General features: G+C 38.6%; 1 protein-coding gene across 3 annotated transcripts in view; it reads right to left on the bottom strand.

Moving 5' to 3' along the window:
* Nucleotides 1-660: 660 nt before the first annotated feature.
* Nucleotides 661-27,625, bottom strand: part of limk1a (LIM domain kinase 1a) — a 72,631-nt gene continuing 45,666 nt past the window's right edge. For 2 of the 3 annotated variants that reach the window (XM_084716986.1, XM_084716985.1), the window contains 13 exons: nucleotides 13,003-13,112; nucleotides 11,227-11,442; nucleotides 10,817-10,922; nucleotides 9,613-9,824; nucleotides 8,566-8,752; nucleotides 7,425-7,511; nucleotides 4,941-5,072; nucleotides 4,726-4,785; nucleotides 4,228-4,293; nucleotides 2,839-3,007; nucleotides 2,314-2,369; nucleotides 1,370-1,527; nucleotides 661-1,110 (listed from right to left, as the gene is read on the bottom strand). In XM_084716986.1, coding sequence (XP_084573112.1) covers nucleotides 942-1,110; nucleotides 1,370-1,527; nucleotides 2,314-2,369; nucleotides 2,839-3,007; nucleotides 4,228-4,293; nucleotides 4,726-4,785; nucleotides 4,941-5,072; nucleotides 7,425-7,511; nucleotides 8,566-8,752; nucleotides 9,613-9,824; nucleotides 10,817-10,922; nucleotides 11,227-11,442; nucleotides 13,003-13,112 — 1,728 coding nt within the window. In that variant the 3' untranslated portion in view covers nucleotides 661-941. Of the gene's footprint in view, nucleotides 1,111-1,369; nucleotides 1,528-2,313; nucleotides 2,370-2,838; nucleotides 3,008-4,227; nucleotides 4,294-4,725; nucleotides 4,786-4,940; nucleotides 5,073-7,424; nucleotides 7,512-8,565; nucleotides 8,753-9,612; nucleotides 9,825-10,816; nucleotides 10,923-11,226; nucleotides 11,443-13,002; nucleotides 13,113-22,716; nucleotides 22,924-27,625 lie in introns of those variants that run through there. The other variant, XM_084716987.1, reaches the window with a different exon arrangement.

Genomic DNA, 27,625 nt, shown 5'->3' with positions numbered 1-27,625 from the left:
TAGTTGAGATAAATAAGTTTTCTTAGAAAAACTTGAATCTTTGAGTTTTAGAAACAAAAACGTATCTAATATTGTAGAGCAAACTCATTACAGTGAAAGTGAATTATTGTTTAATAATTTAAATTGTTATTGTAGGGATGTTAATGATAATTCAAAATCAAAACGAAGAATTTGACAAATTAAAATATATTTATTGATAATTAATCACTAGTCTATAGATGGCAGTGATTGCACATCATTTGACATTAAAGATTCATATCTTATTACTTCTCTTCTATACTTGTAGTCACTATTATTTATAAAAATCAAAGCTTAAGTTTATCTAAAGAAAAAAATGAATTATCTCAACTAAAGATTCTAGGTTAGCAAACTTTTTTTTAGTTCATGTCAAAACTTAGGTTTGAGTTTGACTTAAAACTCAGAAATTTAGTGAGGACAGTTGCTTTTAAATCATGATTTTTCCTCATCTTTTTTAAATTTTGTGTGAAGGTTTGCCTAATGCCTTGTTTTTTGGACTACTATATCCACATGAATATACACACTACGGTAAGTACAGTAAGTATTCCTGAATGGAATGAGCACTAATGTTAAATCTATTCGAGTCATGAATTGAAAGTCGGGTCTGATTGCATATGACATGTGCCACTTTAGCTTCAGAATCAAGCTATCGCAGTTAATGTCTCTTGATTTGACTTTGAATGTGTATGTGTGTGTGTGTGTGTGTGTGTGTGTGTGTGTGCAGCTCGCACAGGTGGCTTTTCAGATCCACATTTTCCCCCTGAGTCTACTCGTTAAGCCTGAGCCAGCCTACGCCTGCAGCTTCAAACACGGAGTAGTATTTTCATGACTCCTCCAGCCACTGCACCGCCCGAGGCAGGCCATCGCTGCCCTTGTGGGGTTTAACTCTAACTCGTTTCCCGCTCCTCAAGCCGTCTTCAGCCCTACTCTGGCTGTTCCGGGTGGGTGTGCAGGCCATTTTCAGGACTTGCGACGCTGTGGTTCTCCCAGAAGGTCTTGTGCAGCTGGTCCAGTTCAGACACCAGGGGCAGACCAATGTCCAAGTGCATCTTCAGGTTCTGCAGCCACTCCTCCAGTTTAGAGAAAGCAGGCCTAAAGATTGAAAAAGCAAATAGGGATCCCGGTTTAAAAATTATTTTTCACCTGAGACTAATCTGGAGACACACTGTAATGTCAGGTGCAAACTCATAATTATAGCTATCCACTAGTAATTATATCACTCAAGATGCATGTTAATACCGGGTCTGAATAGCATCTTAATCTTTCTACCCTGAATTGTAGATACATTTTTTTTTTATGCTAAGTGAATTTGAGGCAACATTTCAAAGTGAATCTATGGTGGATGCCTGACCGTTTGTCTGCGTCAAGTTCACAGCACACAGCAGCCATGGGGAAGAAGGCGGGGGGACAGTTTGAGGGACAGTAGTGCTCCAGGAAGCCAGATACGTTCAGTCCAAAGTCCATCGCCCTGGGGAGGTAGTCTGGGTCTGCGTTCACCCTGCCAATTATCTGAATAAGAAAGCAAGAAAAACACAAAGAAAGTAAGAAGAGTTAAAGATAGAGCTGTCAGAGTAAAGGGAATCCTCTTGTGCCAATTTGCTGAAAACCAGTAAACCCTCCAAACTGGAGCCAATCTTTCCCAACAGACCACAACCACCGTTCTTCTGCTGGTCCGCAGCCACATGAAGACAACTTTGCTCCTCTGCTCTCTCTAATCACTGCACTGTTCTCTGGCTAATGGTGTCCATCTGGGAAACTCATATTCTGAGTGACTGAACTAAACTGTTAAGCCCAAATTATGTGGATGGTGTGTGGCCAGGCCCAAAGCTCACCACACTGTGGGACTCGGTTTTCATTCAGAAAACAAATACTTTTGACTTTTGGGGAGGTTTGGAGAAGAAAGGCCGTTTTAATGTATGTTCACAGACATTTGGAGGACTTGACAGTTTGACAGATCATTGAATTGTCTGTATATTGCAGAAAACCTGTGCAAGGCTTAGTATGCATGAAATATAATAAAGAGCAGTTGTGCACAAGTGAAAATAGAAATCCTGTAGTTAAACCTGTGCAGAGGAAAGATTCAATGAATATGAAAACTGCTAAATCATCCAAGGGGCCAGAGGGTTTGAAAGAGTTGCAAATATAATAGTGGCAAGGAAAGCAACTTTTACAAATGACAGGTTAGCATAATTTGAAGCTTTGGGGAATAGATATGAAGTGCTCATCAAAAAGTAACTAATGTGAAAACCTTGTTGCCTGTTTGGGTTTTAATAAGCAGAAGGGAGGGCCGCTCACCTCACAGAGCATGATACCAAAGGAGAAGATGTCTACTCTCTCATCATAGCTCTTCCCTGGAAAGGAAAAAAAACACAATTAGACTGTTGAGTTCAAGAAAATCACACTTGTACTCAACAATGGCAGCACTGCAGTGACTGTGCTTTTTTAAGGTTTGTTAGGAAGATATGAATGGGTTTAAATAAATAAATCAGTATCTCAATTAAGAGCAGTGCAACGATTAGTTGAGTAATTAAGTAAAAAGAAAATAGTTGTTAACTATTTTGATTATCGATTGATCATTTCAGTCATTTTTCAAGCAAAAATGTGAAACATTTCTCTGGGTCTTTGGGTTTGGACTGTTGGTTCGATAAACAAAGCAATATGAAGATGCCCTTTGGGTTCTGGGAAATTGTGATGAGCATTTTCCACAATTTTTTGACATTTTATAGACTAAATGATTCATTGTGAAAATAGCCAGATTAATGAATAATGAAAATAAGCATTAGTTGCAGCGATTTCTCAATATTATCCTGTAGATCATACCGTGGATCATCTCAGGAGCCATCCAGTAGGGGTTTCCCACCACGGTGTACCTCTTTCTGCGGTCAGGCTTCTTCACACCGGGCAGTTTACCCTGCGACAGCTTATCCTCGTGCTTATCGTCCACCATGAGCCGAGACAGCCCGAAGTCTGCCACCACCACTGTGTTGTCCTAAATAAATAAAATTAAACATGTCATGGAATGTTTATTATTCTGCAAGCAAGCAAGCTCCCTAATACAGCGAGACTTACACCCAGTTTACACCTAGTATTAAAATGCAATCTGTAAGTGGATATGGTGTAAATGCTTCTTGATCAGAATGCGATCAGATCTGCCAGACCACATCTGGAGGTTATCTGTCTTGCATTGTGTTCAGATCTTAGGTAGGTGTAAACGAAATCCGTACAACAGTCTGGATAACTTCTCCCAATACACGTCACATTTTAATACCAGGTGTAAATGGTGTGAGAGTGATAACAGAGATAAAAGCTTTCCTGCACATTTTCCTTTTCAAAATTCCATACTTTTCCATACTCAAATTCAAAGACTTTTCAGTCGATATTTCAGGCCACATTTAAATAAAATACTTACATTTTAAAGTAATATCACTACTCTTATAATTATCCCCCAACATATTGAATAAATAGAAGTTTCTTGAAAAATTATTTTAAAAAAAGTAAAAAAATTGAATGTATCATCTGTAGAGCCTTGTTTATTCACTGTGTGCATGCTATAAAGCTATACAGATATGGTTTGCTTACACAGAAAAGATATTCACTTTACTTTTCTGATAACTATATTACTGCATAACTCATACTGGGTTATTTGTGATGCTATACTGCCACATATTCTGACAAGGTAATCTGGTCATAAATATCTGAATTTGTTGCAGGTACAGTTTGTTATAGAGGTGATGATGATCAGTTTGTTTTTTTAAGAAACAGAATAGGGGCAATAGTCGGGAAACAAATATTTGTAGATACTCTTTTTTCCCATACTTCCATCCAGACCTGGAAATGACTAAAATCAAATCCCAGACTTTTTGTAGGAACCCTGTTTAAGGTTGCAGTAGTGTTTGTCTATGCTTGAAATTCAACAGAAAGTTTGTAATTTCTCTCTGTGTGTCTTCAGATCTGAGCTGTGCAATACAAACCATTTGTTTTCATGTGACAGATGTAACAATGCCGTCTCTGTTAGGATTAGCTGGAAGTTTCCACTCCAAGTAACTTGTGTGCAGCATGTTTTAAGAAGGCTTAGCCTGTTGTAGCTACTGGTAACAAAGCTCTCCTTTGTTTTTTGTTCATTTTTGCTCCGGCAGATGACAGGTGCACTGTGTTAAATCCTCAAAGAAAACATACTGTACATGCACAGGTATGTCCTCAAGTTCTTACCTCTCGGACTAGACAGTTGTGTGAGTTCAGGTCCCGGTGGATGATGTTCATGGAGTGCAGATATGTCTGAATGACAGACAGATGGACACACAGGAGAGGACAAAAAGACAGGAAGAGCAGGTTTTAGTTATAATGTCAAACTCATGCCAAGAGGAACAATCCTGCCTTGTTTCATGTCAAGTCACTGCTGTTGTAAACACAATAATCCAGGGACACACAACATTCATCATTGTTCTCATATCAAGGGAAAACATTAGGAACCAGTGGTCTAATCCTGCAGGAATTCATGCTGTAATTTCCGTAGGAGGATGGAAATGATTGTGCACAATATTAGCAGCAGGGTTGTAGCTCACTAACAAGACCACTAGAGGGAGACAACCGTAAAGAGAAACAGTGCTGACTGCTGCACATCAGGGAGCTTTACTGTCTGAAGAGGGTTTATATGTGAACTATTTTTGATAAAATAATTTATAACAATTAAATGCTCTTTGAACTCACCATCCCAGCAGCGATATCACTGGCAAAACTGACCCGCTGGTTCCAGGGATAGTTGCTGTCCTGTGAGCAATTATCACAAATACATCACAATTAAATGCAGTTTTCTTACATTGCTTCAAACTACAAAGACTTAGACAGTGTGAGACACATTTTGAATATTGAACAGAGAGAAGACACACTCTGTCTATGTTTGCAGGCACAAACTCTGCTCTCACCATTTTCTTGATGATCTCCCTCAGGGTGCCTCCCTTTATGTACTCCGCAATGAAGTTGAGTCTCTTGTCCTTGTAGAGGACTCCGATGAACTTGAGCACGTTGGGGTGATCCAGGCAACGCATGACCTTCACCTGATGACACAATGTCACACGTCTTAACACACTCATGAATGTTCATCTACGTAGAATCTTGGCTGCTTTGCTCGCTTATTAGGAAGGTTGACACTTCACTTGGACAGTTAAATGTAAAAACTCCATGTCGAATCACCTCATTATTCTCATTATACTTAGCAACCATATCAAGACCACTGAAAAACCTAACTTGTCAAACAAATAATTGTCAAACAAAGTGACACTGAGTTGACTATTAATTTTGAATAGTTGATACAAAAAGACTTTTCAGTTTTGGGTAAAATAAAAATTTAAGCTGGGGCAGGCAGTTTATTTTTGTGGCTTTGGGCAAAAAATCCTTAATAATCTTTAGGCACAATGTAATTGTCTAGAAAACTAGACATCTGCTCATCCTCTTGGCTCTGTTTTTAGGCTTTAAATCCAGCCAGTGATGGAGGACTTTTGGCACTCTTGGGTCATTTCAGTAAGAGGGCGTTCCTAAGTGGAAGGATTTCTCAGCAACCATCTCTTTCTGTTCAGACTTGTGGGTTTGGTGAGAGGAACTTAGCAGAGTGAAACAACACAGCAGAGACAAAGGCAAAAGGTTTGGCACAGGTTTGCCTACAGCAGCTTTAAAGGATTAATTTAGAAGGTCAGTAACTCTTTCATATACAAATAAATAAAACCACAGTCACAGCTTTGCATAAAAACTGGAACCAAGGAGAACCAGCTAGCCTGGCTTTGTTAGAAGGTAACTGAATGCACCTGCCTGCACCACTAAATCACACAAGTTAACAATGTATATCTTTGTTTAATCTGTACAAAAACAAACAAACAAACAAAAAAAATGTGTGTTACAGGGGTCATCCGATCATTTCTTGGCTGGGAGCAGCCTTTGTCCTAAAATAAGCTAACCTGCTGTTGAATATATATACTATGTATTTTATTGAAACACTAATTAATCAGTAACAAATTAAAACATTTCTCCCATCCTAAAACACAGCAAATCTAATCTCAAACTGTTACTGACTCGTATTAAATGTTTGTGTGTGTGTGTGTGTGTGTGTAGTCAAGTCATGAAATCTAAAGCATTACCTGGTAAAGACAACCATGTACATTAGACTGTAATTTGTATGAAATAATGAACTCATACGTGACTTTTCTTTATTTTGATGCCATTGGCAGCTCTGCTCTCTAAACATCAGCATCAATAATTGGAAAACCCACATCTTGTAACCACTAATGCTAAGTTGAGTATAAGCATCAGCACTTCTGATGAAGGATACTGGCAGTTTAAGTGTCACAGTTCTTTCCTGAAGGGGCCAGGGGGCAAAACTACCCAGAAAGTCTAGTACAAGTAGTGCTCTACAAGACATATGACACCTCATAAAACATCTCTCTCCCTGAAGGCTGGGCTGTGAACAAGGAGGAGGAAGAGGAGCCTGAATAAACCTGAATTATTACCCTTCAAGTCTTATGACGTCTGATGACGTTTATTTCTAAAGAGCAACAAACATGCTGACAAGAGCCTCAGTAATGTGAGACGTGGGCCACCTACAGACAAACAGCCGGGGGGAGTGATAATCACACTTCATTACAGTTGTGGTTTGTTTTATAGCTGCTCTTTCTACCCCGTCATTGTCTACACCAATTACAGAGCAAAGATTCAGATCTGTTATTAGGTTACGATAACACTAACACCCCTCACATATGTACACCCAACCAGACGGGAACAATTTTCCTGAACTTCAAACGTCCCAATTAGAAGCTTGTTAACTGGATGAGTGAGTCTACAATACTGAACATCAAACAGGAGCATCAGGGGTGATTCAGTTCAAGGGTAACAAGAACTCAGATAGTCTTACAGAAGTCTAAACTTATAAGTCATTCTCTGTTATCTTTTCATGGAAATGTACAGACAGGAGAGGAATGAAGCTTTGTGTGGGAGCTAAAATAACTTCTGCTCATCCATCACTTTTAGGAGGAAGAACTGTGTTAAAAAATCCCTTTCGTCCTATTTCAGAAGTTTTCATTTTTATTCAGTCATCATGCCCTACATTCACACTGCAGAGCTGCTAATTTTAACTACAATATTCAGCGTGTGGTTGAGAACAAAAAGCATTTTTCTTTCACTTCCTCAGGACAGATTTTCCAAACCTCCTTACTAATATCTGACTAAAATGATGTCTGTATTCAAGGAAATGATTGATGAGTATGCTGATTATTTTTTTATTCATCTACATCCCAAGGTCAAGACTTATTGTTTTCAGGTTTCTGTTTAAGACAAACAGTTGATTCAGCATTGAATAAAAAATTGAGTAAATACGACACTCCTTCATGGTGTAACATCTGGGATCGTCCATATTCACTCACCTCTTTCAGGAATGTTCTCTGTGTCTCGTCATCAAAGCGAATCAACTCCTTCATGACCATCACCTCCCCCGTCTCCCTGTGGGTCACCTATGACACGACAGACAGATCAAGTTGAGCAACAAGCTGCTGTGAGACATTGTTTTGATGAAACACTAACGATAAAGGGTGAAATTTTCGCTCCACCTTCTGTATTTCAGCACAAAGGCACTGGAAAAAGAAGAAAGGTCATTGTATTATAAACCAACATTATATGCACTACTTGATGTCAGTTCTATTGAAGTGTATGGGAGATGCACAGTAAAACCTAACATATCTACTTCATCTGACCTCTGATAAAGAAAAAGAAAGAAATCCTCTCATGAAATGAAAGAACACATTTCATAGAATAATATACTGACTGACTTTTCTAAATGTGTGTATTATTTGTGTATAAAAATAATTATAGGCATACTTTACAGGGCTTACGACAGCTACTGGTATTGTAATTTTTTAAACGATACCCAGCCCTCATTGGTAGGCTATAAACTAACCTTTTGTTATAAAACAACAGCCATACTATAAATTGTATATAACATCAGCTATTGTTAGCCCAGTCGATCATAGTAAAGCTGCCTCTGGATCAAAATAAAAGGGTAGGAGAAGGAATAATACAGACTCTCATTAACAATATTTATACTTCGCTTGAAACTTTTTATATTCGCCATGTTAAGGATTTTAATTTTACTCTTTATGAGTCATGTAAAGTATGCTTCTAATCATCTAGTCTAGTCTAGTTCTTTCTTTCTGAAGAGGCATTTGTTTATTAAAAGTCATACAAGGTAGATATGTCAGGTTTTAGCATGCACCTCCCATAAGCTTCAATAGAACTGACACCAAAATCAGCACCAACCAGATCAGAGAATGTTTTATAGTGATGTGATGACCCTTCCTGCTTGTTTGGTGTCCTTGTGTAGAAACAGGAAACAGAAATCTTAAAAACTCCAGGATGTGCCAAAACCACCAACATTTAACCTCCTGCCTCTCCACGCTTCTCTTACTTCTCTAAACGCTGCCATCTTCTGGACAATGTGAGTACGACTACATGGCTGTACATGTACTTTATACACAGGCTTGCATGAAAACATGCGAACAGCGTGCTGACCTTGATGGCCTGTCCGAAGCAGCCCTTCCCCAGCACCTCTCCATGGATGAGGTCAGATGGCCGGAAGATGCGGTGCGTCCGATTGGACACAACACGGAGCGACTCTGATCGATTGATGTCCTTCCTCTGGGAGATGGGGGACGCTGCATTGCTGGAGCCTGGAGACTTATCAATGCTGTAGCTCCGTCTGGAGGGGGAGAGGGAAGAGAAGGAAGAGAGTACTTGATTACAGTGGAAGAAATCTGACTTGAATTTGACGCTGAAAAGTGGGTGTGTACCACGGTGTTGCTAGCGAGCTAACTGATGAATCTTAGCTCTGTGCTGCTAAACACTGATGGTTGATTTATGAGTGGATGCCAAGATATCTTGAAAGTGGTTGGTTCAAGCCTATGTACGCACACGTCATATCTTGTTTTACAAAAAACATGATTGGATTTTGATATAATAATACAAAAAAAGATTTTTTTCTATTGTCTCAGCATATATTGTTAAATAATTGCACAATATGAACTAAAAGAGATAAAAGGGCATTTTTCCAATTCATTTCAGCTTTGAAGGTGGTTACAGTATATAGTTACAGTATAAGCTAAATGGAGGGTAAGAAGACTCTCATAAATACACTCTAAAATTTTTCTATCTTGTTGCTAACCTGATGTACAACTTAAATTTTCTTGCAATTAAATGCTTAATTTAACCGTTTGTGAGAATTGAAAAGACTGGAAACAGCTTCTTTTCAGAGTGCTCACTTCATTTCTGCAGTGAATACACTAATGCTTTGGAACTGAGGAGGCTAAAATTACTTCTTCTTTCATGAAATATTAATAGCCTGTCATGGTGTTAACGCACACTTGAATAAAGTTCAGTAGTTAAACTAATTATAGAGCGAACAGAAGTGAAACAGCTGCTGTCAACTGAAGGTTGAGCAAAAACTCACCTGATTGTCATATTAATTTAAACCCCTTCTATACAAATTAAAGTTAGAAAATAATTTTTAAAAATCTACTTTCAATTTAAAAATAAGCATGCCCATTTGTGTAAGTCTCTTACGTGATGATGCGGGATCTCAGGTTGCTGATGTCGGGGTTGGGGGGCTGGGTGATGGGCAGGATGGGGCTTGGGCCCTCAGACAGAGGGGTGGACAGGGGGCCGTCCACCTGCTCTTCTGCCTCCGAGGAGCCTCCCTCCTGCCCCTGACTGTGAGGGTCGTGCTCGATGGTCAGCTGCAGCAGCCGGCTCGTCTCCTGGATCAGCAAGTCGATCTGGAAAGGAAGAGGGAGTTCAGATGGGTCAGTCAGTCCCCAGTTAGAACAGCAGAGACTGGTGTTACAGCTAAAGTAAGGGTCCGGACATTTACTTATTTCAGGCCTGTAAAGTTATTAATTTAAATGTGCAAAACAATGCACCTTGTTATCTTTTCTTCACTTTATTAATTATTGTAAAAGTAACATTATCTACAAAAGAACATGGGAAAAAAAAACAATGACCTAGACTAGAAGTAGCTTGTTATTTTAATAAAATGTTGCATTAACATCTTTATACTTGGTTTGACTCAGTTCTCTCTGCTTGTACAGCCTGAGTTTGATAAAATAAAAATGTCTGTGCTTAACAACAGACATAACCCATGAATGGGCTCAGAAATTAAGCATCTCTCTCATTTATAGAAATTATTTATTTATACTTTATTTATACTTCACCTTAAAGCTGAAGTTAAAGATTACAGTGAGGGACGAATATTTCTATTGTCTTTAACCAAAAAAAGTAAAAACAAAGAATCTAACATTTTGTCCTACGGAAAGTCAGTTACCACAAAAATGACCAACTAATTGTTCTTCTGCAGCTCCTCATGTGATTACCTAGTCCAGATTAACTATCAAGGTTAAAAAATGAGTTTAGGGCTCCACAATTAATCAAAATATTATCAAAATCACAATGTGGCCGAGTGCAATACCCAAATTGCAGAAACTGCATTTTTTTTTTTTTTCTTGCTCACGAAATGTAAGAAAACACGTCTGCTTGCAACAGACCCCAACAAATGTCACATCATCATGATTTTAATAGTTTTTAACTGTGAAAATGAAAACTGCTGGTGGTCAGTATTTGTAGTACTCAATCTTTAAAGTATTTAGGATAGCTTTAAGATAAATGATGACACCACGGGACAGTTCAATACACCAAGTTTTACATTTGCATATTTACAATGAATTAAAATATTTCAGTAACAATGTGTTGGGGACAGTGTGGTGAATAATACCTCGTCCAGAGGGACGTTGTGAATGGGCGTCCCATTGATCTCCAGGATCCTGTCACCAACATGAATGGAGTTTTTCACATCTGGACTGATGCAGTCTGCATCCACCCTGAATAAAAAAGAACAATAAGCACAAAAAACCCTGTTCAAAACCCTTTCTGCACACATTGAAACACGGACCTGAGATCTGATAAAGACTCAGCTCATTTGAATAACAGTGACTCAGATTTCTGCTCATTTCCTTTTCCTTCCTCTCTATTATACATTTTAAATGAATCTCATCTATCACACTGTCCTCCATTTTAATCTCATCTTCATCCTTTGTCCTCCACCAGACTGACCTAGTCTCTCCTCTCCACACAATGACCTGAAAATATGCAAACGCACACAGAAACATGGACAGACAGACTCACTGGGACACTCTAACAGTGCGTCCATGTTCAGGACTGAAGCCGTTGGTTGGGCTGAGTGGCTGGTCAATGGCCACAGAGAAACCTCGCCCTCTGCGTCCGTTGTTGCCCTCGGCGGAGGCGGGGATGGACACGAGTGTGACGGTGTGAGGGATCCGTGAGCATGGTGAGTCTGGCAGCGACACTGGGGTGACGATGGTCTGGTAGTAACAGTGACCGCTGCAGACAGAGGAAGGAAAGGGACGATAGATGGAAAAGAAATGGGTCATTAAAAAAAAAAAAAGTTCAGAAGATGAGAATCCTGGTGAGCTTTCTGACTCATGCAATCATGAGGGGAACATCAAGTTCTCATTACAACAGTTTTCACAGCATCACATGTTGTTGACGAGACGTTGTGTTATCTGGGTTTTATGAAAACACTGAGCTGTCATTGTTCAGATTTGAGGGTCAGCCTGACCTCTGATAAATCAAAGTCCATTTCATAAGTTTGGCTTACAAAACAAGACTATTTATCCCCAAAACATGAAGAACTCTGGGAACGTACTCGGGCTCATGAAATAGCTATCAAATGACTCAAAACTAACACACCAGTGCTGAAATACAATTTGAATGACCCTGAAACACTTTACTCTCTCAGTCATGCATCACCTCTCTCTGGCAAACAATTCAATAGTTGATTTTCCCTCCTGCTGTCTCCTGAATCGACCCAATCTGTTAAATCTCTCCATAAATGTGATAATCCGAGACAATCACACTGTCATGATCCACTTCCACTCAGAGCAGAGGACAAAGGCTCTTCTATGTGTCTGTATGTCTCTCTGTGTAATGCAGCTTGTTTCACATTGAAGCCTCACATTGTTTTTGAAGCCTGAGGCTGTTGACAGTCACATTAACACGACCCCAGAGGTACACAAGTCAAGAGTAACCTGAACCTGAACCAGACACAAGACCAGTGAGAGACTAATGATTTGAATTTGCAGGTTTTCTATTTGAGCCATTAAAACTGAGACAGTCAGAGTTGTTAATATGAATCTTCTCCTCTGAATCTACTGTGTCTTGACTGATCGATTTACCGCAGCTCTCTGTCACCAGTGGGGCTGTAGTTCAAAGCTTTGTTCATAATGTTCAGATCTAAACATCATTCAAATGCTGTTTTTTTTCATTCTGTTTAAACCCAGTATTTATGCACAGTTGAAGATAAAAATGAGGCTACACTATTATTAATATTATATTATATTATTTAACCTCAGGATTTTGTTTGATTACATTTGGTACAACTCTAGTCACCAGCTTAAAGTGTGTGTGCTCATGTGGCTGCAAAATTCAGTGTACAAAATACCAAGAAAATGCACCAGATTTCAAATAATGAGCTCAAACATCTGCAGTAAAACTGTGGTTGCTGAGGCTTTCCGCTGTGTATTGAACCAGTTGTCAGCACAGTTGGGCATCATGTTGAAAATACGTCCCTTGAAGCCCAAACTAAGGCACATGAATTCAAGATTTTGTCAATCAACTGCAGCTTTAGCTTCTTGTGCGTTTTTTGTGGCATGGGTTGCACTTCAAAGGGAACATCAAATGGATTAGTTGGTGCAGAAAGGGGAATTAGGAAAGCTAACTATAAAAAAAATTCCAAATAAAGAATTAAAAAAAGAATACTGCAGTCTGCACAAGCTGTGATTTCCCTGTTTTAAAACATTACGCCAATTAAAGAAAAGACAGTTTGCATGACACATCTCACAGTCTGATTTGATTTTGACAGACTTGAAGCTCAGGGCTCACCAATAGAGTTTGGATCTCTCCACCAGAGCGTATGTGTCTCCATCACCGATGAACGTCCTGCAGTTCAGGCAGGTGAAGCATTCTGGGTGATATTTCTGTTCCCCTGCGACCTGTTAAGAGAAGAACCAAAGACACAGTTTAATGGACATTCGGCCTTCTGTGCACTGTAAACATTTGATGCACTGAGATGTCAAAGGGATTGTTCTCTGATGTCTTGTTAAAAACTCCCTGCCAGAAATTCACAACAACGTTTTTGACCGGAGCAACAGGCAACATGAGGCTTTAATAACTGGTCGAAGAAGCAGGGCAGGGTCTGGTCACTGAGGGTAATACTGGGAGATTGAATTTGCTGCTGCCAGATCCCCCTCTGGAGCTTAGAGCAGTTTAGCAAACAAGAGAGGGAATTGAGTTATGGCCAAAAACAGAGCAGGCAATGAGCAGATTAATCACAGTGGCAGATCTGAGGATGATTCTGCCGCTGGAGGTTTTCCACAGACAAATGGGGGAAAACCAATCACTGTTAGAGGGACAGTTCGGTTTATTTGAACTGGGGTTGTATGAGGTACTTATCAATAGTCAGTGTATTACCTACAACAGATGACGGTCACACCCCCAGACTGGAGCAAGGAGGAGAACCAGCAAGGAACCTAAGCAATGGACTGATGTGGATAGGGTCAGCAGCAAAATGTATTTTAGCCACTTAAAAAAGGTCCACCTAAAAAAATCAAAATCAGTTTATGTGTGCACTACATTTAAAATATTTTCACAAATTTATTTTGTTGTCAGCCAGCCTTTCCTGATGGGAAACCGCTGCTACATGAGCCAAATATCGCTCTGTCCAAATCAACCAAACTCCACAGGCAAAATCAGTCATTTTACTTCACAGAATATGGGCTGATCAATCACTGCCTCTACTTATTATTATTTTTTGTTACTGTGTGACCTTGGTGAATCCGAATCAACATTTTAAAACACCTAAGTCAAACAATAACACACACACACACACACACACACACACACACACACACACACACACACACACACACACAAAACTAATAGATAGGCAGTGGTAGACTGTTAGCCCAGTGATCTGCAAGGTAAAATTTCTGATTTTGCCTATGGAGTTTGGTTGGTTTGGAAGGAGTGATTTTTGGCTCATATAATGCCAGCTTCTGATCAGGAAAGGCTGTCTGGCAGCAAAGTACAGTGGTGAAAATTCTTTAATAAATATAATACAATACTATAATAAATATAGTGTACACCTGTACACAGTTCATTGCTTAACTTCTGTACTGGTGACCCTCTCCGATTCTCCAAACTGGGTACATGGCATCTACTGGTGCTAATACACTGATTATTGGTATTATTGGTATAAGTATTTCACACAATCCCACTTCAAATAATCTAAACTGTCCCTTTAAAATGATCAAATAAATCATCTGTCTGTATATCATCTCCATCTACAGCAACCTTCCCACTTTTACTGCTGCTCATTAAATCTGTTTGTCCTTGCTTGTTGTCACTGTAATCGACTGAAAAATCGATGAAGTGGACCCACACCTTCACATATATCATCAATATTGACCCCTTTTAACTCCTTCAGGTAATTTTGTGCCTGTCGATGCAAATGGCCACCCACTCAAACACCTAATGACTTTTATGATTAAACATGAGCTACAATGTTAAGCACTAAAGGTCGAGTCCACCAGAGCCGTTTGCTCCCCTGAGGCTGTGTCCCTGGTTTCATTTTGTGCTTTGAGTGGCAGAAAATTTTGTGCGGAGCGGGCCCCCTGACAGCAGTTTTCAACTACACTCATCTGCAATGCTAATTCAGTAACCTGGAGTGAGGAGGTGGGACCGCATGGATGAGAGCTGAACAAAGAACAATCAATTAAATGCAAAGGAAAACCAAAGCAACAGAGAATTTTGTAATATTATTATTAGTAAGGCTTTTGATTGTTGTTTAACATCTTGATTTTTTTTTAGCAATTAATCGATTAGTTGTTTGGTCTAAAAATGCCAGAAAATGGTGTAAAAGTCTGTCATTGTTTCACAAAGCCTGAGATGACTTCCTCAAATGTCATATTTTCAGCAACACAGAGATATTCAATTTACTGACACAGAGGACTGAAGAAAACAGAAAATATTCACATTTAAGATGCTGGAATCAGAGAAATTTGATGTATTTTTCTTTAAAAATATTTAATTTTATTTAACTTTATTTTCACTGAAAAAACTAAAATCATAACATAAACATAAATATATATACAGCTACAGTTAGCACTTATTCTGATACTCTCCTTACATATTGCACTTTTAAAAGATATACAATACAATAATTCAGAGATCTTTTATTACAGCTGCAACAATAAGTCAATTAGTTAATTAGTTGCCAACTAGTTTGATAATCAATTAATGGTTTCAGTCATTTTTTTAAGCAAAACATGAAACATTTGCTGATTCCAGCTTCTTTCATGTAAGGATTTTCTGCTTTTCTTTGTCATTTATGACAGTAGAAGAAGAGTCTTTGGGTTTTGGACTGTTGGTTGAACAAAGGAATCAGTCTGAAGTTGTCACTTTGGGCTCTGGAAGCATTTTTCAGATTTTTTTTTACATTTTACAAACTAAACAATTAATTTTGAAAATACTGGGCAAACTAATTGATAATCACAATGATCATTAGTTGCAGCCCTATTCCAGGACAATAATATAGATATATATTTAATTTGGTTTACCAAATTTGATTTGTAAAAAATTGCTTTCATCTGTATCAACCCAACATCACAGAAGAGTAAACAATGAGCTCAAGGATGCAGCCTTAAAAGTAAGTGAAAAATTAAAGGAAAACTACAAATTGCCCCAAGAGAGAAATGATACTCCTAAATAATCCATCAAACTGAAACAAAACAGTGAAAGTGAGACAAAAAGGTGGAAAATGTGAAGATCAAAGAATCAATAAAATCAATGCGTACAGCCATATGTCTGCTGCCCCACCCTCCTCAGAGAGCAGCAGTGAAACCACGAGCACACAAACACATAAACACATGCTGACTGAGGGCCCTGCGGCTGCAGGGAGGAAGGCACCATACAAGCATATTAAATATCTGCCTTTTGAGTAATTAATCTGAGTATATCCTTCCAGCTAAATAACAGGAAAACATGCCACCACTTGGCTTTGATACAAGGAATAAGATAACATCCTGACTTTACTGTATTTCTCTGAGGAAATCGGCCTACAGTTTTTATTTTCCTGCTTTTGGAGTGAGAACAAAAAGATGAACCCTATATAAAATAAAAGACAGCTTTTCTTCATTTTTGCTGCACGTACATATTGTTTAGCGGTCTTGCTGCCTGAGATAACACAGCATCATAGCAGAGAGACAAGAGGGCATAATGGCTCTATAATGGACAATGTAGCAAGGCTGCCGTAGGGCTTATATTGACCAACTTAATTTCTTTATTTGTCCTCCAAGCAGCCTCATAAAAGGAGATATAAACTATTACTGTCTGACATCGCTGGTGAACGTAAACGCAAGGCATCAGACCAACAAAGGCATGAGAGAGAGAGAGACGAGTAAAGTGAAATTAAAGACTTAAAGTAAGCTTATCAGGGGATAGAAAGAGCACGTTTAAGTTAAATTCAGCCAATCGATTAAGAATTTTAGCATTAGATTTTCTGGTCGATGGTTGTTTGTGTGTGTGTGTGTGTGTGTGTGTGTGTGTGTGTGTGTCAGTGTCACTTTAGGCGCAGCCCTACAAATGGGAAAGACAGGAAGAGAGGACAGCTGGATGGTGTGGCTCTACACAACCTGACACTGTAGTGGCTGCCATTTGCTTGCCATGCAGGCATGAAACACACACACGCCCCCATATGCACACACCCAGAGCCTCTCTGAAACCACATTAGACAGGCGACAGCTGCTGTCCTCACATGCAGGACAAGCTTCCCCACCAAAGTGTAGATATAAAGACAGATGGGGAGAAAGAGAGATTTCAAAATAAATTGTCACACTCTGTGACATTAAACCATGTGACTGTTTGACCGAACAGACTCAAGAAACATCACATGAAATCACATACCACTGGTTCCCCTTCTTATTTTAATTCAACACAGGAGCTGTGTGTCTTAAATATTATTCCGACACTTGTATATTAGGTCACAGTTCTCATGAGTGTGTGACTGTGTGTTAACTAATCATGTAGCCTCATGGCCTCGTCTAGTGACAACAAACCAAACCGTGTGCACGTCTCCCTTGGTGAAGGGTGCAGGGTGGGTCGAGTTGCAGCACAATGTTTGGTTGCCATGTGTGATGGGAATCTCAGTCACGCAGTTACTTTGACATCATAAACTGTGTAATGCTCCTGCACTGTACATAAGTTATGGAATAATTAATAGAAATAGCTTAGCTAGTAAAGAGTTCAATCTAAGATAATCAATAATGTACGCACAAAGTTACTGTAGCAACACAAACTTGTCAGGTATCTTACAAAAATTCACAGTTTTAGGGGGTCAAACTATATTAAAGTTAACAGGCAACCCTTTATGAATGCAGGTATCACTTTTATTTAGGACTGTGTAGGTCATTTAATTTCCAGGTAATGGTAAATATCATGATATAGAACGTTTCACTGGCTCCTTGTTTGTTCTGTGTTGCCTTCATGCAAACTGGCCGCACTGATCGATTGCCGTTAAGAGTGTGATTTGTGACAAAGCAACATGAAAATGAAACCATAGTTGTTTTTCTATTGTCAAATGATATATATCATCAAATCGCACAGCTCATTTAGATTTGTGTGTGTTAGTATTCATGCAGCTTACAATGAGAGGGAAAATATCAGAAAAATGCTAACCTAGCTAGCTTATTTGGCAATGCTATTGGTATAGTTTCTTGTAATTTGGGGTATGCTGGGTTATTTTTGTGAAATACTCCCAGTTTACATCATTAGTCAAGTGTTACGTCAGACATGTCAATATATCGTATGTCTCTTTCTCCTCTCTCTAAACTTATCATATTATCAAGCTAATGTTAGGTAGTTAGGTTAGCTATGCAGCAGTTACTCAGTGCTAACAACAGATCCCTACATAAGAACTGTTTTTTATGGTGTCACCCATTTTTATTTAGTATTAAGTAAGTAAATCTGCACTTAGTAAACACTTGCCTTATGAGTGTGTCAATATTTCTTGTCTTTTACTCTTTTCTCTATTGGCAAGATAATGTTAGCATATCAGGTTAGCTACGCAGCAGTTACACCAGGCAGTTACTGGGTGCTGATATTAAACAACAACTTAATTAAGACTATAAGTATCAGGGTAGGCATGTTGATAATACTTATATTATGTCTTTTACTCATCCCTCTATTAGCAAGCTAACATTAGCTAGCTACAACTGGCAGTTACTGGATGTTGATATAAAATAATGACTAATAATTAGAACTGTCTCATTTTTATTTAGTGTTGAGTAAATCGACACATATTAAACACTTAACTTGGCTGTTTGAAGTTCAAGAAGAGCTGGTACAACTAGCTCTTGAAGAAAAAACCTATATATTATTTTACAAGAAGAAAGTCAAAGATTAGAGAAAAGCCAACAAACTAAACAATTTTAGTTTAGTATTTTAGTTATTTTTACTTGTTTCTCGCTTCTGCAATAATCTTGTAACCCCTTAGAGCTTCTCAACTACCAGGTCAGGAAGTTCTGTCTCAAGTCTTTTATTTGGAGGGCGACAATACTGACTGGTCGAAAAAGAAAAGGAAAGGTGGTGGAGAAATTAAGGAGAAGCTGCGTTAAATTAAGTAAAAAGTCTGTCTCTGACAGATAAGGACCACCTGGAGCCATCACTGCTGCCGGACACAGAAAAATTTACAGGTGACGGTCAGCCAGAGCCTGACGTCTTGGTGTGTCAGGGTCCTTCAGCTTTATTTGTTTTTAATGATTTATATGAGTGACCTTAAGTTGGCTGTGGAATGTGAACACACCCTTTTTGAGCCATTTGGAGGAATTTATGACGGTCTAAAGCTCTCAGCGACACTTCAGAAACACGTTGGTAGTAAGTCAGGGATTTCTAAGTCACTTCACTGGAAACTGTCATATATAATGTTAAATGTTTAGATTTGATTTGAAAAGTATGAAAGGAAAATCACACATCATTTACCAGATGACTCAACAGGAAACTTGAAGATATGCATAATAAAACAGAGGAAAAAATATCTCACAGTCTCTCACTTCTACTTTTTAGTCGCTCATTTTATTTGTGTTGAATCATTTGGTTCCTATTATGCCCACATTTTCTACACATTTCAGATTTCCCTCATGACATTTCACAACATCCTGACATCATTTCATCTTTGTTGATTATATCTGATGATGACTCAGTCTTATCATAAAACTAACACTAAAAATTGCAACTGTGAAGAAAATGGTAAATGTTGCATGAGGGAAATGAAAAATTAAACTTTTTTTTTTTTAAACTATTAGGCTTTTACTATTTTTTTTACAAGATATTTAACAGTCAGTGATACATTTGACATATAGCCTGTGGCTGGGAATTTGTAATCACTATGAACAGATGTATATGTCTGTATATGAATGCAGAATTTGTCAGCAAGGGACAACACTTTGCTATCAGAAGTGTTCTGGTTTTTATTTGTAGTCTCATGAGTACTGACCAATCATGTTGAAGTGGACTTTGGTAGCATGCAGTTTGTGTGGGGAGCAAAAGAGGTGGAAAACATCTGCTGTGATACAATCTCAGAATCAATTACTATCATTTGATGATTTCTATTAGCTTTTATTAACTCCAGCTCCATTTTACTGTAGAAAATTTAATGAAATTAGCTTTCAGTTTCAATAAGTAAGATGTATTGCAATTCTTTAATCGACCCTTACTGTCTAGCATCCAGATCCGCTGGTATCATTTATCCGTGCTGAGGAGCATTTCACACAACTCTGCTGTGAAGAATGCAGGAGGGCACCGTACTGACTTTACATGAACTAGGAGAGACTATCTTCCTACAACAAACTTTGTAGTTAATGTTACATATTAAAGTTCAGGTTACTTGTGACTTTAAAATTAGAGGTCAAATTGAATCTCATGTGTTTATCTGCAGGAGGACCTCATTAGGAACCTTTACTTTTACTTTGCCCCACATAAACACCAGGTGGACCCTCTGGCTTCACTTTGCCCGGGCTAAATGCAGAACGATGACCTCATAACAACAGTGCTGAAGGTGCTTCTGAATGGCCTCAGTAAATTATGGGAGATCTGGCTTTGCGTAACCTCATGTTTGATGTCATGAACTAATGAACTTCAAAGCCTCTCACTGGCTAAACTCAAAAACACTGTCCATATGTGACTGAGCTCCCAGAATCAACAAATAACCTAAGAATTTTGTTTATAAAATGACCTCATACGGATGTTTTGGAGAAATACTAAAAAGCAACACATGCATTAGACACCTGATCCTCCCCACAGAGAGAGTTACGACCGAGTCACATCTAAGAAATGTGTCAAAGGGAATTCCTGAGGAGTCATCTGACCGATAAAAACACAATATATCATCAAGACGACTCACATGGCCGCAATCAGGACTGTTAAAGCAGAAATAAAGTTGAAGAAGACATGATCCTGATTCTCTTTTTAGACTTTCTACAGCCGACATCATTTAAGCAAATACAATTAGCCTGGGAGCCAGAGAGAGAAGACAGTGGGCCACATTGATGCCCTCTGAATGGAAAGCCCCCTTCAGCTACAAACAGTACAGTAACACAGTATACACACATACACAGACAGACCTCAGCTTTAGAAATGCTGCTAATGTATTCAGCTTCTTCCCTCCTCTATGTAATCTCACATCCACTGTGGTTCAGACTGCAGCCTACATGTTTGCAGGGTGAGAAAACATTGATACACTACAGTATCATGATATCATGTTATGTTTCCTTTTCCTGGTTTTAAAGGTTACATTACAGTAAAGAGACGTCTGAACTTACTTAACTTGTTCAAGCTGTTCTATATTTGCCTTAACCACTTATGATATCCATGTAACTAATATTATTTATCAAAAATATAATTGTGTAAATAATATTTTGTAAAACCACTGTAGTCATCACTAAAATATAGTCACAATATCTATATTGAGGTATTTTGTCAAAAATATTAGTAAATATTTGTACTATAATATTGGTTAAATCAACAGCAATGGATTATATAAAATAAAATCCTCATATGTTTGCACTATTTGAGACTTTATGGAAAGTTATTTTAGAGAAAATGTGTATACTGAGATATATATATATATATATATATATATATATATATATATATATATATATATATATATATATATAATGGAAAAGCCTAAATATATATGATGATATGAGCCATATCGCCCAACCATAGTACCAGTGTTGTTATGTATCTTCACTCTTCTGATTGCATGAATAAGTTTTTTTTTATGCATATGGTCATGTGTTCTTTATACCAGTGATTCCCAAAGTGTGGGCCGCGGCCCACTGGTGTTCCATGAAAAGTCATGCCATGCCACAAAGCTATTAGCTGTAAGTTAAGTGTTATTCTTCATTTATCTGACCTAGTTTAACAGGTGTTACATGACATTTGATGTCACATTAACACCGGAACTTATCTTATATCTCATCATTGGTATGATTAGTCTCTTGTGTTGATCAGAGTTGTGATTAAAGTTTTGGATGGGCTGCAGAAGATTTTCATATTTTAAAGTGGGGCTTGAAATTCTTAAATTTGAGAATGGCTGCTTTATACTATGACAGTTTTCCTAAAATTATATTCATAAAATTAGAGGTGCAATGATTAGCTGATGCTAAGTTCACTGCCAACTATTTAGATAATCAATTTATCACTGAAAGTCTTTTAAGAAAAAAAAATCTACAATATCATGTTCTCAAATGGGACCATTTTCTGGTTTCTGTACTCCACTGTAAGTGGACTGAAGACATTTAGGTTGTGGACAAAACAAGACATTTGGGAAACACTGATCAACATTTTTCACAATTTTCTGACATTTTACGAACCAACCAACTAACCGATTAATCAGTAATGAAAACAATCATCACTTGCAGCCCTAAATAAAATAGCAACATGTCATCTTGCATACAGTATGACAATATATCACAATATACTGAATTGTAACCCCTGGTATCGTAACACACATTGTATCACCAGATTTTCTCACACACACAGCCCTACTGCACGTAGGAGGTAAATAAAAATAACACGGTGCAGTGACACAGATATTAGACAAGCCAACTGTTGTTCATCTCTGATTGTGTGAACACATGTACTCACACATTGTAAATCCAACTTTTATCTGAGGATGAACGCTGTCTAAAAATAGCACTCGTGCCATGGCTCATCAGTTTTTCATGACAAGAGGAGAAAAAAAAAGAAGAAAAAACTGGAGCACCGCACAGAAAAAAAAGGAGACCAGATCTGCACAGTAATTACTAGGCTGTACAGTGACCCACATTAAAATGACACACAAACACAGCAGCAGTGTACAGTATGTTTCAAAATTAAAGATGGAAAGATCTCTGCAGAAGCAACCGGCAGACCATCTCAACCCCCTACTTGAGACGGTCTGCCTCCCTGCCTCCTCCTCGCCGGCTGACTCTACTGTACATCACCTCTCAGACACCCAGGAACCCAGATCATCAACAGCAGCAGTGATCAGCTCACCTTCTTATCCCTTTTCCACAGCCTGAGACAGCAGAAACTCCAGAAAAACAAGTCTCCCACCATGTCAGCGAGAGCCGGCGTCTCTGCTCGCCCTTCTATTTCATTCTACTGTGGCAGGCAGGCGAATCCCCCCGCTGTCACAACAAAACACTGGCAGCGGCCAAACCGGCCGGAGAGTCAGAGCTGCAGGGGGAGGAGGGAGGAGAGAGCAGCCCACGCCTCTGCAGCTGAGCTCATCTCTGAATCAATGTCACTCCTCCCAGCTCTCCCCCTCCCACCCTGCCTTCCTCTTCTCTATGACCTCATCGTTTCCTGTTTGGCCCCGCCCCCCCCCCCTCTTGCACACGCGCCAACCGGCTCTACCCCACACACTCCTCCACCCCCACCCCCCTGGTGTCTTCAGTAAATTCCTCTCTCCTCCTCCTCGTCTCTCATGCTGCCCTCATTCCTGAAAACACATTTCGAAACCAGTGAGAACTGACAGTTACAGACTGGACTTATGGGATATTATGTGAAAGAATAATAATTCATGTTATGTGTTAAATTTAATGTATTTTGCTATGTTAAACAGTAAAATTATATGGTGCTGCACACTGTGGCAAACAGATTAACTTCCAATACTGTACAGTCTTTTAATTCTGACCACCATCATACATCTTTATTAGGGCTGCAACATTATAAATAATGACTCTGACTATCATTACTCATTACCTAAAGGTGTCCCAAATCATATCGTTCATGATAATATCGGTGTAGTTTATATTGCGATAATGGCAGTAGGCTTATTTCGACTTGTAGATAAAGGGGAGTGATTTCAGTCATGTGGAAGTGGTTTGGTTACAAATTATCAGATGTACAACAAACCACAGTAATATTTAAATCTATGACATGTAACATTTCTGCATTAAAGTGTCACAAAATGCTAGAACTATGCTATAAATCCTGTTGACTTGAGTACTTATATTACCCCAAATGTTTTTAACAATGGTCAAACCCAGAGAATTCCATTATTTATTCAAGGAAACAGTGAGTTTCTTATATCTGTTAGTTGTTAACATCCAGGAAAACACGGGATACCCTAAGATAGTGAGGAAGGAAGTCAGTAAACGTGTTTTTAAGATATTGTAAAAACTTTAATATTATGTTCTCCATTAACTTGATGTCTGCCTGAGTCACGTCAGATAGATTTTCATCAGCTATGGTGGTTACACTGAACTATGGCTTTTGTTATTGTTTTAATGTGAGAGAGCCCTAGTGGCAGAACTTACATATTGTGTGTTCAAGAAACATAAGAAAACAAAAAGGGGCTATGCAAAAACACTTATATCACTGTGTCAAGCAGAAGCACCTGGTTGGGTACAAGGAGAGCAAAAAAAAATCTTCTAAGTCCTGTCTGTCAGCAGTTTCTTGAGAGCTGTTACCAAGTGATGCACATTCATGCACTGGCACAGTACACACCCACTGAGCCAGAATATTTTCCCATCTAACACAGCGAGTTAAGGATTTATTTTGACCAAAACAGACTTGGTGGAAAAGTTGAAAATTTTTTTGAGTTTGAATGAAGTGTGTTTTATGGTGAGTAAACAAGGTAATTATAAATTTGGTAAAAGGAAGAAACCTGGATTCAGAGGGAGTCTGGCTGTATTTTTCTGTTTAATAAGAAAAAACAGGTGTAAGAATGTTTGACAATGAGCGAGTCTGTTTTTTGTTTATTCAATATAGAAAACGTGTAGCGTATAGCAAAGTCGCCGCTCATCACATCTCCCAGCTCCTTAGACTTGAGAGGTCAGGAGGAGATGCACTGGGAGGGTGGGCACATACACATATGCACAAATATATCGCACAAATATATAGGCAATTGCCGGTTGATGGCCATCATCACTCAACCCTAATGTTCAATAATCCCTAATCCCTAATCTTCTTTTGACTGTATGACGATCAAAAGCCCAACTTGATATTGAACCTGGGAAAATAAGCAAGAATTTTTAAGATTGTTAAACCAGAAAATGTGTGACATTTATGTTTGATAAATGATTTCAACAATTAAAGTGATTATCAAACTTGAAACAATCTATTAGCCTAATCAGTTCAGCACTATAGTTCAAAGTGAAATTATGTGAACTTCTTCTAAAACACCTTTGCACATGTCACTGCTATTTTCTTGCAACTGCTTAACTGACCAACTACTGCAAGTCCTAGTTTGACATTTGAGTGCTTAATTTAATATTATGTAAAATAAACACCCAATAGATTAACAGATCAGGCAAAAGGTCATTCTCTAATCAGATAAAACCCTGTGGGATTTCACCACATAAAAATGCCAGAAATGTCCACTTTTAGCTGAGACACAGTCCTTAGTCACATATAGAATGAGAATAATGTTGTTGTAGATCACATCGTGTGCCTGTGTGATGTTTATTAAAAGCATTCAGCTGACTCTTCTTCCTCTCTGCTTTTCCCTCCTGCTCCTCTGCCTCGTAAAATATATTTTTCCTGGGTTTATCTTTGCTGCTGCGTCACTCTTTCTTCCACCCTGCTTGCTCTATCTCTGCTGTGTCTCACTTTGTCCGTGTCCCTGACATGTCCTGCATGCAGAGTGTCAATCCCTCCCCTCGCTACAGGCCAGTGCTGGAGGGCCATCTGAGTGGGCAGATATTAATAGATGGTTGGTCAGGTGCCCTCTCTTCACTGCTCTGCTGGTTCTTATGTTAAAGCGAGTTAAAAGAAAGAGACTGCTGGTACAGAAAACAAGAAACTTCTCCAGAGAAACCCACAGCATCTGAAACGTCCAGGGTAAAGGTCAACAAGCGGAAGATACAACAACAGCTGAAGTTCAGTTTGAACGGTCTGAGTGTTTTCACAATGTCTAAACGTGGTTGTACTCATACACAGTTAAAACACTGAAATGGGACATCCACATCAGTTAGGCATTTGTTATTTTGTCGATTTTCCCCACTACAATTACACAATCTTGAACTCTACACTTCTGAACATCATCAATTTCCTGCATGTCCCATTTAAAGCATAGTTCATGTAAAGGTTAACAGTTTTGCAAATTGTATTGCGTCACAAGTGAGAATAAGCTTCAGCTGTGTCTTTTCTGTGCCTCTCTGTATAATTGATGGCAACTGTGAAAAATAATAGGTCTGAAAATACTTTTCTGCTCTGTAATTCTGAGTCTGAGGCAGCTGATCATTTATCACCCATCAGCAACGCACAGTAGATGCCATTATACATATTCTGTAATGCCAATGATCTGAAGGAATGACGAACAGCACAACACAACAAAATAAATCGAGGAATATAACTTTTATCATCAGATCTGTCTGTCAGTATTTTATGGAGTGACTTTCTTTGAAAGCAAGACTCTTGAAAGAAAAAATAAGACTTCTAGAAATGAAATCATAACCAATAAAACAAATGTACTGTATGAAAAAATAGGAACAAAAACCTCTACAATGCTTTGTGTGGCTAAGGTAAAGTTTCAAGTTCTTCATTTGTCAAGCTAATATTAGCTAGTGTTGCACACTGTTGTGCTGTAGGAAGACAGGGAAAAGAGACGCAAGGTAGTCAATTGGCTTTTGTCCGGAAAACTGTCCTGAGTCCTCTACATAGAAATCAGTCCTCAGGCTGGTACAGACTACCAAGAAAGTCTAATTTTTTAAATTACGTTACAGCGTGTTCATAAATTGGCAATACAAATCCATTAATACATGTAAATCAATTCACATAGAACCTTGAACATAAAAATAGTCATCATAGCTGCTTGAACATTGTCCTATAATTGTTACTTCTGGCCTGATACACAAAAGTAACAGAGGCTGACTTTAAAGATTCACACTATGTTTTGACACCAGCGGTGACTTCATGTTTAGCGAGTTCAGTCAGGAGTTGGCTCAGAAGTGAAACCAACAGCCCACAGTGGTGCCACAGGGGGGATTTCAGCCTTCAGAGACCGCTGCTTTCGTCACCGTTTCCACTTAGGAAAGAAGAAATGCTAAACAAGTGTGAAGCAACACTTAAAGTAAAGTCACTGGTCCGGTAGGGATCTCTGTAAATGTCAAAGTATTGACATTTATTGTAATATCTAAATTAAAAAAAAAATTATACAAGATCACACTGAGCAGAAGATCAACATGAAGCCTGAAGTTTAAGCCTCCATCACAGCAGGGAGACATCCAGCTGATGTCCCTGAGTAGCTGCATTAGGACACCTCTCTGTATGTGAGCCTGACCTTTGACGTCCTTGGGGCATTTTATTGGAAACACAGCTCTCCTTATCATAAAAAACATGTGAAACATGTTTCTACAGTGTGACAGAGCGCTGTGTTCAATGTCATTGATGAGATCACGAGTAACTGATCCTGTTGCTAAAAGACAACTGTCATAAACAGAAGAGCAACAATGTCTTAACAACTAACATTTCCCAACACTTATTACATATGTCTGTCTTCAGCTAGAGCCAAAATAATCATTAGACATTTACAGAAACAACTGGCAGATTCCCACTCAGTCACAGAACTACCTCACGCCAGTGGGAGTTGATAAAGTGCACCGTAGATCTGGGACTTTCCACTGGTTTGGTAACCAACTCAAAATATCTCTTTCTCAATATTAACCACAAACAGAGAACAATAGTCAGAAGACAATCACAAAAACAAGTGACCAAACCCAATTTTTTGTCTCTTAGTGTAGGGATGATCTGGTCTCAGCTGTTAAATTAGGAAAACAACCTGATAATTTAGCACATTTTAATTTAAACAAACATCACCAAACACTCAAACTTCTCACTCATGAAATAATTCTAGATCTGGTTATTTATGACATCATGTCCATGTTTTACTCCTGTTTTTCTGTTTTCCATTTATTATTTGTAAGAAAATGTGACCAGGAAACATCCATTTTCTACT

The sequence above is a fragment of the Lutjanus erythropterus genome, chromosome 4 (genome assembly GCF_056507025.1).
Source record: "Lutjanus erythropterus isolate fLutEry1 chromosome 4, fLutEry1.hap2, whole genome shotgun sequence".
NCBI lineage: Eukaryota > Metazoa > Chordata > Actinopteri > Lutjaniformes > Lutjanidae > Lutjanus > Lutjanus erythropterus.
This window is presented reverse-complemented; position numbering and strand designations above follow the sequence as displayed.